Here is a 12122-nt window from a genome sequence, read left to right on the forward strand (position 1 = left end):
CAGCAGCACGGGGGCGCCACAGGGGACCGTTCTATCCCCCATTCTCTTCACCCTCTACACATCAGACTTCAAGCACAACTCGGATACATGCCACATACAGAAGTACTCCGATGACACCGCGATAGTGGCATGTATCCGGGAGGGTGATGAGGGGGGGTACAGGGCATTGGTGGCTGACTTCGTGGTGTGGTGCCAACAGAACCAGCTCCAGCTCAACGTCTCCAAGACAAAGGAGATGGTTCTGGATTTCCGGCGGGCACCTCCCTCTCCACAGCCGGTGATCATCAAAGGCAGTGAGGTGGAGGTGGTAGAAAACTATAAGTACCTGGGACTGCAGCTAGACAGCAGACTGGACTGGTCACTCAACTCCAACTGTGTGTACAAGAAGGGGCAGAGCAGGATGTACTTCCTAAGGAGGCTGGCCTCCTTCAACATCTGTCCTAAGCTCCTTTTCATGTTCTATCAGTCCGTAGTCTCCAGTGTGCTGTCATACGCCATTGTGTGTTGGGGTGGGGGGGCCAGGAAAAGAGATATGGACCGTCTGAACAGACTCATCCGCAGAGCGGGCTCAGTGGTTGGGCTGAGCCTGTGGAGACAGTTCTGGAGAGCAGGACCATGTCTAAAATTAAGGCCATCATGAACAACACCGGGCGGCACGGTGGCGCAGTGGTTAGTGCTGCTGCCTCACAACACGGCGGACCCGGGTTCGAGTCCCGCTCTGTGCGGAGTTTGCATGCTCTCCCCGTGTCTGCGTGGGTTCTCTCCGGGTTCTCCGGCTTCCTCCCACCTCCAAAAGCATGCGCTTCAGGTTGATTGGCCGGTCCCAAATTGACCATAGGAGTGTGTGTGTGTGTGAGTGGTTGTTTGTTTGTTTCTATGTGGCTCCGCGGTACACTGGCGTCGTGCCCGGAGTGTCCCCCGCCTCACGCCCTGAGACTGCCAGGATAGGCACTGGATACCCCGCGACCTGCGTCAGCGGATTAAGCGGGTTGGAAAATGAATGAATGAATGAACAACACCAGGCACCCCCTACACACCACCTTCTCCCAGCAGAGGAGCACCTTCAGCGGCAGACTGCTGTCACACAGCGCCTCCACAGAGAGGCTGAGGTCCTCCTTCGTGCCCCTTGCCATCAGGGGGTACAATGACTCTCTCAGGAGGAGCGGGGGGGAGGTGGCGAGGTCAGCACGGGGTTGAAAATGGATTTAATTTAATTTAATTTAAATTTAATTTTATACTGTTGTATATATATATATATATAATTTATTTATTTTTTTTTTTATACTGTTTTATATTTTAATTCAATTTTATACTGTTTAGATTTTATTTTATACTGTTTATATTTTAATACTGTAATATTTTTAAATTTTATACTGTTTATATTTTAGTTATAGTTTAGTATATAAGTCCTGTTAGTGCTGCATGTGCCTGTCTGTTAGTGTAATGTATGTCTTGTGGTATGTCCTGTGATGTCAGTGTTTCCTTTGTTATTTGTTATGTAATGCCTGAGCAGTGGATATATGCAATTTCCTCCGGGATTAATAAAGTATCTATCTATCTATCTATCTATCTATCTATCTATCTATCTATCTATCTTAGATGGTGGTACATTTAGAAAGGAACACAAACTTTTGAGAATAAGACATCTTATTTGCATATGGAAAAAGTGTCATAGGTATAGTGAACCAGTTCACATGCCAAAAATAATTTTCTTTTAAAAAAATCTCCATGTTTATTGGGTTAACATAAATGCTAAAAATAACCTGAAATGTGTAGTGGAGTAACAAAATTTCAGTGACATCTGGTGTTCTACAGCGACATCTAGCGTAGTGAAACAGAAACTGAATACATACAAAATAGACCTCATCAACCTGCCATAAAATAGTGATTTTCCACATTCATTAAGTCAGTTTCGTAACGACCAGTAGTGATCATTCCAATCAGACTTCATTTTCTTTCAAGGATCTTAACTCCTTAAATACCAATTTGTTCATATCAAATGAGCCTTTTTTTTTTTTTTCAAAAATTCACCATAACTTTAAAATTGATAAGTTTTACATTCTTAAAAGAATGAGTCGAGGTCATACCTTTTTGGGGGTCAAAAGTTGATTCCTGTCTCATTGAAAACTCTTCCCCCCTGAATGCCAACAAATCCTCCTAAATTGACTATGAATCTGCCACGTCATGGTACGTCATTATTCTGTTTTGGGTACAAAGATCGTGTACATACGACAGAGGAGTTACTCGTGTTTCACAATAGTGAACTAGTGATGAATCTCTTTTCCTTCGTGGAAATAAAAAACGAAAACATGCTAAAATCATATGGTATTGGTATCACTATGTGGTACCAATACCAAGGTTTTCAAATACCGTATAATATACCTCTTAAAGGTAGTGGCGGCAGTAGTGTAGTGGGTAGCGTAGTGGGTGTATATATCTATTATCAATTTACAGAAAAATAACATCCACGCTTTAACGCAAGTCTAACTAAAGTCCCGGGCAAACAAGTCCGTTCTCTTGATTCAGAGATGATCTTGGATATCGTCGCGTGTCGATGACGTATGCGAGGTGCGACAGCTCATCCCGTGCTCCATACTTTACAGAGTCCCGTACTGTACACACATGGAGGTGTCTGGGCCCTGCCAGCGAGGGTCCAGCGTGTGTCCGGTAAAGCCCTGCTGGCGGTTCGTGGGGCTTCTCCTCTTCGTGTCCTCTCTACCCACGGTCGCCTCTCTCGTGGAGGGCCTTTATTGCGGCACCGAAGTCTGCTATGACGTCCTCGGCGTCACCCGGGAGGCCACCAAGGCGGAGATTGCACGGGCTTACCGCCAGCTGGCGCGGCGGTACCACCCGGACCGGTTCAGGCCAGGAGAGCCAGGCTTGGAGGGGGAGACCCAAGAGTCCGCACAGGGGAAGTTCCTGCTTGTGGCGACCGCGTACGAGACGTTAAAGGTCGGTGGTCGTGCTGGTTAAAGGCTGGTCCGCGGTAGAGGAGGTTTCTTCTCCTCAGTCCGGTTCCATGGTTAAAGTTTTCTGATGCTGTGACTACAGAACTGTTCACAAGGTGTCTGGAAGTCACCGCGTCTCAGCGTCACGTCAACTCACCACAATGGTTGTTTCCCTGGTAACCCGTTAACCTCAGGTCACCGTTGTCCTCATATTGACAGATCTTTATTTATTTTTGATTTAAAAAATTTGAATTTGACATTTGATTTAAAAAAAAAAAACTTTGTACAAAATTTTGTGATGTCTTCCAATAATCTTTTTTTTTTAAATTAAATTCTTTCGATAAGTGTTTCATATGGGATTGATACTTGTGCTTACCATCTATTTGCACTAATCCTTAAGTTGCTGCTGCTTCTTTTTAGTCAGTTTTTATGTTCCTAAATGCCTCCTGTATAGTTTGTCTATTTACCTACATGAAGTAATGTTTCATAAGTCAACTTTTTAATGGTGCGGTTTGTTGGTGAGAGCATCATCCACCCGGATTTTACATCTTTACCTCCATCCGTAACCTTCACCCTAATTAGATCATCTTCCACATTGTGGTCGGCACAGAAAATTAAGTGTTTCATGTGTTTTTGAGTTTGTATTAAATATAAGTGTTCAGAATTTAGTCTCATACGTCCTACCAATACTCTAAAAAAAGAATTTGGCCTCTTAAATGCTTATTTTTTCAGTAGTTAAAAAATCCTCCCTCTGTTATATAAAAATTGCACTTCGGTGCCATTGCACTACACATAAAATCTTTTATGTATAGTGCATTGTTTACATTTGAAAGTAAAACCATTATTTTTTGTTAAGTTTGCTGGTAACATCTATTTTTGAACAGTTAGGTGGACCGGGGGTTCAGGTGACAGATTGGGTTCGTTTATTATTAGTCTCGTTAGCTATAGTGGAACAAGAAGTACAAGATAATAACATGAACGAAACCAGTAAAAATCAGAAACATTAACTTTGTTTCTGTATTATTATGGAAAAGTATTTTGTTTTTCTGTTTTTTTTAATGTTGGAATCTCACAATTATACAAAACCAGTCACACAATGTGCAGCTTTTTTTTCTTGACTTGACTCAGCAAAACCAAGGACTGCAATTAGAGACTATAAGTAGCAAGGTGTAAAAAAGTTCTGGTCGTTTCTTGGTCTGTGTCACGTTTTCCAACTCAGATTAACATAAAACAAAAGGCAACATAAGAAAACACAAAAAATTATCCAAATTTTAATCAATATGATAAATAGGTTATGTAATGTACAAATCACCAGGGTAAAAAAGTATTTGATCGCCTTAACTTCATAACTAGTTGTTCCACCTTTAGCAGTTTAGTTTGGAAAAACACACAGAACTCAGGAGCGGGGTCATGATCTATCACATTGAGGGAACGTTTTGTTAAGTTGGACGTTCTGCTTCATGTTTTCTCTACTTTCCTATAAAAACCTACATCTGATGCATGATTTCCTTTTACTGGACATTGTTCCAAAACAAAGAGTTTGTGGTAAACATTGAACGTCCATTATTGTACTCCTATTGACAATATGGCCCCGAAGTCCCCAAAATACATCTGAGAAGTTTCATGTCTGAAACGTAGCTAAAAATACAGCGTTCAGGGCATTGACTAGGAAGCCTGTAAACCCCTCTGGTCACAGTCCATCCGTGTTTTTCTATGGATGAAAATGCAAATGGCCTGAGGCTGGAGCCGGAGCCAACATTCAGGAAAAAATATTGAGTGCTTTTAAGGATTTTTGCCCATATTGAGTAAAAAGGATGTTGTCAGTAAAGCTCACGCTTTGGTAAATTTTAAAGTAGATGGGAGGGTAAATTAATTTCTGTATTAGCAAATGAATGCACGCTGGTTCCGTGTTTAAAAATGAATCTATATTATTGATTGAGAACATCAGAAAATAAATGAAAGAATGAGTAGTAACTCTGATGACGTCCTCCACTGGGCTTGCGCTAGCCATTCGCCACTTCGCCATAGGCGAAGTAAATTCCAGAATGGCTACAAGGTTTTTAGCCTGTGTAGCCACACAGAGTGGCGTTCTTATTTTCAGGGAAAAAAAGGCTAAAACTTACAACTTTTTTGGAAAATCCCCGAGCGATAACATAAGAAGACAAACTTTTTCTCTCGCTAGGCGGCGCGCATCTTCTTCGTCGTCTTCTTCTTCGTCTTCTTATTCTTCGTCTTCTTATTCTTCTTCGTCGTCACGCATGCCGACGAAAATAGCCGAAGTGACCCGAACGCACCCGATCATTGCACAGGCACACCTTGACTGTTTGGCACAGCCCCCCCCTTCTCCCACCATGACAAGGTGGTGGGAAAAGAGAGGGTGGTGGTCTCTGTAATGTTGGTGACAGAGACCACTGGACTTGATCAGCATCTCTTATTGCATCTCTTATTACTGCATCCTCTCCTCTTGTGTGTGTTTCATAGTGGTGTTACACTCAGCAAAGAGCTCCGTATCTTTTGTGAAGGAACCTGACACACACACACACACACACACACACACACACAAAAGCTACAACTCATCAAGATGTTAATATTTCTGATTTTCTGGTTGCTGTTGAAGCTGACATTAGGAGTTTTTCAACACATCTCATCTTTGTGTTTTCCTTCAGTGTGTCAACAACAGCTTTTAAGCACTTATTCACAACTGTCCCTTTACTAAAAAAAAATTTTTTTGTTGACCCCAAATCCACAATGCCTTTAGTGAACATTCGTTTACATTTTTCTCGAATATTTTGCCCTCAGCTCAGACTTCAGGGGATAATTCTGCCCAAAGGCCCTGTGCTTTGTTTCGTAGTGGCTTTTCACGTCATTTATTAATTCATGCTACGTGTTCAGACTATATGAGGTAAAATGGTTTGAACTGCCTGACAGAGGAATAAACATAAATTTCTCAGTCCACTCATTGTTAACCAGCGGTTTTCCTCATTGACCTCCCTTCTTTCGGAGCTATGCTGTCCTCACCGTCTCCCTTCCTCTGTGCTCCTGTAGCGGTAAACTCAAAGCGGTAGCGAGCTGTCTCACTTCCAGGTGCGCTGATAGCGCAGGTAAACAAACGATTCGATTGGCTGAACAAGCTATTACCGTATTAACTGTAGCAGCAGCGCCCGCCGTCTGTAGCCTCGACCGTCAGTAAAAATGCTCCAAGAAAATCTAGTCTCGTGAATTTATCATGGAGCTGTCACAACCATCATGCGGTCCGGATCTGGACCGTGGTCCGCCATTTGATGACCCCTGTCCTATAGTGTAAGCCCAGCTCCGGACCAAGTCAGTTGTATCTCATAAGTTCTGTCCTGTGTGTTTAGGATGAGGACACCCGGCGGGACTACGACTACATGCTGGACCATCCTGAGGAGTATTACCAGCACTACTACACCTACTACCGTAGACGACTCACCCCCAAAGTGGACGTCAGAATCGTCATCCTGGTCACCATTTGTGCCATCTCCATCTTTCAGGTAGGTCCGCTGCCTCCTAGAGTTTCACAGAGGAGCTTTGATACAAATGGCCCCCCAACCAAGTTTCTGATTTTATATACTTCCTAATGAGAGTAGGACAGAGACTATCTTCACAGAGACTATGAAGATAGTAAACTGTGAAAGGCTTTTCAGTATGTGGGCGTGTGGGTTGGATTCTGGTGGTTTTCTTCCTGTACATGTGGCTGTACAGTAAAGGTACTACGTGATTGGCAGCTTCAGTATGTCTGTAAGGTTGTGGTCATACTGCAACATTTGTTTGCCAGATATTGCCCATGATTCCTAGTTGGGAAAAGTCTGCACTAGAGGAAGACCAAAGAGGAGGTTTATGGATGTAGTGAAAGAGGACATGAAGGTAGTTGGTGTGAGAGAAGAGGATGCAGAAGACAGGGGTAGATGGAGGCAATTGATATGCTGTGGTGACCCCTGAAGGGAAAAGTAGAAATGAGAAGACGAAGACTTGAACAGTAAATCAAGGGTCTGTCCATCTCTAACCGTGGTGTGATTCAGGAATCACAGACCTCTCTCCGTCTCCCGTCCAGTACTACAGTTGGCACAGCAGCTACAACGAGACTATCAGCTACCTGATGACACGCCCCAAGTACAGAATCCAAGCCATGGAGATCGCCAAGCAGCAGGGCCTCCTCAAAGGCAGCAAGGAAAAGGGCAAGAACCGGCGCTCTAAAGAGGAGGTCCGGGAGCAGGAGGAGGAAGTGATCCGCGATATCATCAAAAACAAGATCGACATCAAAGGAGGCTGCCAGAAGCCCAGCCTGTCCGACATCCTGCTGTGTCAGATCGTCCTGTTCCCCTACTACCTGACCATCTACGTGTCCTGGTATGTCTCCTGGGTTTACCGCTTCACCATCTGCAGGGAAGAGTACGGAGACGAGGAGAAACTCTACATCATCAGGTCAGCTCCTGTCTTAGACACAGTATGTGTGATCTGGATGAATCATAGAAAATTGCGCTTGTCTTGCCTCAGCATCGCCACAGTGTCAGGCTTGTGTCTTCAATTTTCAGGAGGTACATGAAAATGTCCCAGTCTCAGTTTGACAGTCTGGATGAAAGCATCAAACAGTCCTTCCTGGAAAAACAGCTCTGGATCAAAGAAAACTACAAGGTCAGAATCCCCTTTCTATTTTTTTGGTTTCCATAATTATACAAGAACTACTGAACTGATTTTCTACCCAGCTTAAAGCAGGGTAGAAAGATATGAAGGGGGGTGGATGTCTACTGCCATTACCACTTCTGATTACTTTGGTTTAGTTTGTCCTCATCTTTTTACGCACTTAAGAACAGAAGCTACGACAAGTTTTAATAATGATCAACTTGATTTGAGCCACAGCTAATGTGACCAGGGCATTAACGTTTGTCGATGTGTCCCAAAGGTGTTTAGAAAGGAGCAGGAGGAGGAGTTGAAGATAAAGATGGCGACCAACTGGAGAATGAAGAGGTATCGCCGCTGGATGAAGAACGAGGGACCAGGCCGGCTTACGTTCATTGACGACTGATGGCCGCTGAGGTCCGCCGAAAACATGCACATCTGCCTCAGTGCCAAAAAAACAAAGACAACGGGCACCACGCTGTTGAGATACGTCCGTACAGACAGATCAACTGCGCCTGTTTAGAAATATTTTATAGAGATCAGGCGTCACGAAGCAGATGAAGAAATGGAATAAACTGTGAGCTCTTTTTTTACATGTTGCTATGTTTTGTAAACAAAAATTTCATTTTAAAGAATTTTGATTGTTATTCTTTCCTGCTGGTGAAAAACAGCCAAATGCTTTTTTGTGGAAGTGTTGTTTTTTTCTCCTTGCGTACCTGACATCATCCATCTTGCAACCGGAGCCAGTCTGACTCCTGTAACAGTTAACATCACCATCAAAGTGTCCTTGAGCAAGACATTGCTCCCCGCCGGCTCACGCTGTATGCTGTTTCAGAGCATTCAGGGGGAAACTAAAAAAGCAAAAGGAAACATTTTCATTTGTTTTTGCAAATCATAGTCTGTGTAAAACAGGAAACCAAAGCAGTCACGTGCAACAAACATCCTGAGGCAGGTTGTCATCGTGTCTTCAGGGGTTCAGGAGTCGCTCTCTGTCCACCGATGTGACTGAATATTATTTATTGTCTCACATTTCACCAATTCATTTGACTTTGGTGTGAATGGATCATTAAATGAATACTGTAAAAGTCTTACATGAACCCAAAAAAATATTTTAAATAAATACAAAACTTAGGAATTTTCTAAATGTTCAGTTTGTTTTGTTTTGATCTATGTCAGCTAAAAAAACCGACCTTGAGACAACTCATGATAGACAACTCGTCAACTCTATTTTGTTTTCGTCATCTCTCTGGTCATTTGAACGTACTGCTGCTGTTGGATGAGTAAATGCAGAAAGCCACAGGAATTCCAGTCGGATCACCACGAGACAGATAACATCTGATCTGCGAGTTCCTCTAATCTGATTGAAAGGTCAAATTTTACGGTTAATGGAGTCCTAAATAAATCTGTTCTTGCTTAAGCGTGGTCAACTGAGTGTAGTCATTAAAAGCATATAGTGATCAAAAATGTCCAACGCAACTGATGGCGGTAGGACACACCAACATGATTGGAAATTAATTGATGACATCAACATCCGATGTCAATGACAATGACAGTATATTATAGGTAGTTTGTCCGGTGAAATCTTTGTTGGTACATTCATTGGATGTCTTGTGTAAATGTGTGCTTCACCGGCATTGGTCCATCTAGGAGGGATGGGAAAAGGTCCTGGTGTAAACAGCAGGTCAGACCTCGTTACGGTGGTCAAAACTAATGGAACTGTGTAGTTCCAGTGTTCCTCTACAGCAGCCCTCGGGATTGCTTGCCTTCAGTCTCACAGTTTTAGATTGTCTGGGGCCCAAAACCACCTCAACCCACTGTTAAACTTACGTTGTAAGGAAATCGGCCAATCTACAGTGTGTAGGGTGTAATTTTCATGTCTGGTTATGTTCCTTAAACTGACATCATCAGACCACACACTTTCTGCAAATCTCCAGTATTACTAATCACATTTCAATCACTCATTACAGTTTCTCATTTGAGCTAATAGAGAAATAAAGATCAACCATTCTATCCCTTAACTGTACAGACGGAGCCCCTGAGGGGACATTGAGAGAAAGAAAATGAAGGTCATCTTTGCGAGATCTCGCAAAGCTACAGGTGTACAGTGTACTTTGTACTTACGAATTTCTTTACATACGAAATTTTCTACTTACGAAACGACTCAACAGGAAAATATTGCCTCTAGTTACGAGAGAAATTTCGAGTTACGAAAGGTAAAAATACAGTATGGGCTGATACTCGCAGCTCCCGCATGTTCCTGAACGCAACATTCAAATAGCTGTTCTGCCATTCGCTATTACTTAGCATCCTGGCATCCCATTGGCTAAGAGGGACCTCTGTGTGTAGCTAGATAGGTGTCTATGAAGGGTCCACCTCATTCGGCCCTCGACCCATGAGGTGTTATGATAGTTTTACGTAAATATATTAACTTTTAGAGTATTCACTATGGACCCCAAGAGAGTGACGGAGAAAAGAGGGAAAGAAAAGACGAAGAAAAGAGTTTTTTTGTCCGTACAAACAAAGAAAGAGATCATAGAAAAGCATGAAAAAGGGATGCGTTTGGTTGATCTCTCCAAAGAATATGGCCGTAATGCATCTACAATCGCCATGTTATTAAAACAAAAGGAAGTTTAAGGAGTTTAAGGCATCGCGTGGGTGGTTGGAGAAGTGCAGGAGGAGGACTGGAATTCACTCTGTTGTTCATGGTGGGGCAAGAGGGCATGAACCAAAGAGGGTAAAAAACAATGAGGACAGCAGTTAAAAGGTAAATGACCATCATTATTATTCTTTATTCTTTGTTTTTTTACATTATGCACGACTCTCACTTATTGTGTAATAATATAATTGTAAAAAGTATTTGTTACATGTTTTGAAGCATTTTTATGCTTTATAAAACGTCTGAATTTTGGGGGGCTTGGAATGGATTAGGGCATTTGCATGGAAAATGCGTCTCTACTTACGAAATTTTCTACGTAAAAAATTTCTTCCAGAACCGATTAATTTCTTAAGTAGAGGTACCACTGTATATACTTGCGGGCTGTTTTGGCTTTATGGAGAAAACAATGGAGGACACCCATCCCATTGCAGTGAGAATCCTTTTCAAATGTCTCTGAGTTACACGAAAATTGTTTCGCCTACTATGCACTACTTGATTTTTCTTATATTTTAGGCCGATTTTCAAAATAAAATGCAATAAACTGCTTATATGGGTGGGTGTCCTCATATGGGTGAGTTTTTTTCTCCATAAAGCTAAAATGGCCCGGAAGTATACAGTATATACCTGTAGATCCTGCAAAAGTTATTGTGACATCTCGCAAAACTTTTGTGAGGTCTCGCAAAGGTGGACCTTTTATTTTTTTCTCTCCATGGTCCCTAAGGGGCCCCGTACTGATAGACTTAATACGCAGTGAAATACAGTCGTCTGGGATGCTTTACGGGTACTGCTGTATGTATGCAGGGAACACGAGTGAGGAAGGAGGATGTGCACCTGGTGTTGAAGGAGCTGGATCCCACAGGAATGTCCCTGAGGGGGGCAAGGTGGAACTACTTCTCTCAAGGGTCCAACTTCATCTGGCACATCGAGTCCTATGATAAACTGAAGCCATATGGCACATGTGTCAAACTCAAGGCCTGGGGGCCAAATGAAGCCCGCCACATAATGTTATGTGGCGAGAGCATAAAAGGTCAGTGGCTAAAAATAAATACGTCAAAATGGTTCTTTGACCAAAACTACATTTCCCACAATGCAGTAATTCAACCCATTTTAACTTTGACAAAAAACGCTTTGAACAAAGTTAATCTCTTAACTTGTGTTTGATGTTATTTTTCTTTATTCACTTGGATAGTTTGATCCTTGATTGATGGAGTTCTGTGGGTTTAATAACCTAACAAAAGAATTAATGTTATAACAGAGCAAAAAACTAATGTTTGTAACTTAAATAAGTAATAAATTCAGAGTTATTTAACATTAAGGAGTAGTTACACTTATTTTACTTTACATTTAGTTACATATATAAGTTATATCTGGCCCTTTGAGGACATCCATTATGCTGATGTGGCCCTTGGTGAAAAGAGTTACAGAACAAACCTTGCTACACCTTTATATCAATTAGGCAGGTGAACTAACAATTAGGCAGGTGAGTAGTGCAGCTGCTCAGTACAACACAAAAGTTTAGCCAGTAGATGTCGCCCCTTCCTCCAAAACAAAGGTAACATCAAAACAAACTCTTTACAACATTTTAACAAGACAGACAAAGAAAACAAAGACATTCCACTCTGTGGTGATGAACACGTTTTCTGGGGCCTCGTCCACACGGTGTCGGATCCCTTCGAGTTTTTTGTTGCGGTTACGCCTTCCGTCGACAGGACAATGCAGACATCTGGGACGAAAACGCAACTTTTTGAAAACGCTGTCCTAAGTGAAATTTTTTGAAAACTGCAGGTCTGCATTGTCATGTGGACGCTGTATCCGCAACTTTTTCTATCCGGGGGGCGTGTCCCTGAGGCGAAAACCGCTGTGACGTCAGTGTGTGTGAC

The 12122-nt window shown here is 42.5% G+C and overlaps 1 protein-coding gene across 1 annotated transcript; it reads left to right on the plus strand.

The window, feature by feature from the left end:
* Window positions 1-1775: 1775 nt before the first annotated feature.
* Window positions 1776-8958, plus strand: dnajc25 (DnaJ (Hsp40) homolog, subfamily C, member 25). Its single transcript, XM_068334714.1, has 5 exons — window positions 1776-2952; window positions 6308-6460; window positions 7021-7391; window positions 7502-7601; window positions 7870-8958. Exons 1-5 carry the CDS (start codon window positions 2623-2625, stop codon window positions 7990-7992), a joined length of 1077 nt encoding a protein of 358 aa, XP_068190815.1. The 5' UTR covers window positions 1776-2622; the 3' UTR covers window positions 7993-8958.
* Window positions 8959-12122: the final 3164 nt, after the last annotated feature.

Source organism: Antennarius striatus, chromosome 15 (assembly GCF_040054535.1).
Source record: "Antennarius striatus isolate MH-2024 chromosome 15, ASM4005453v1, whole genome shotgun sequence".
NCBI lineage: Eukaryota > Metazoa > Chordata > Actinopteri > Lophiiformes > Antennariidae > Antennarius > Antennarius striatus.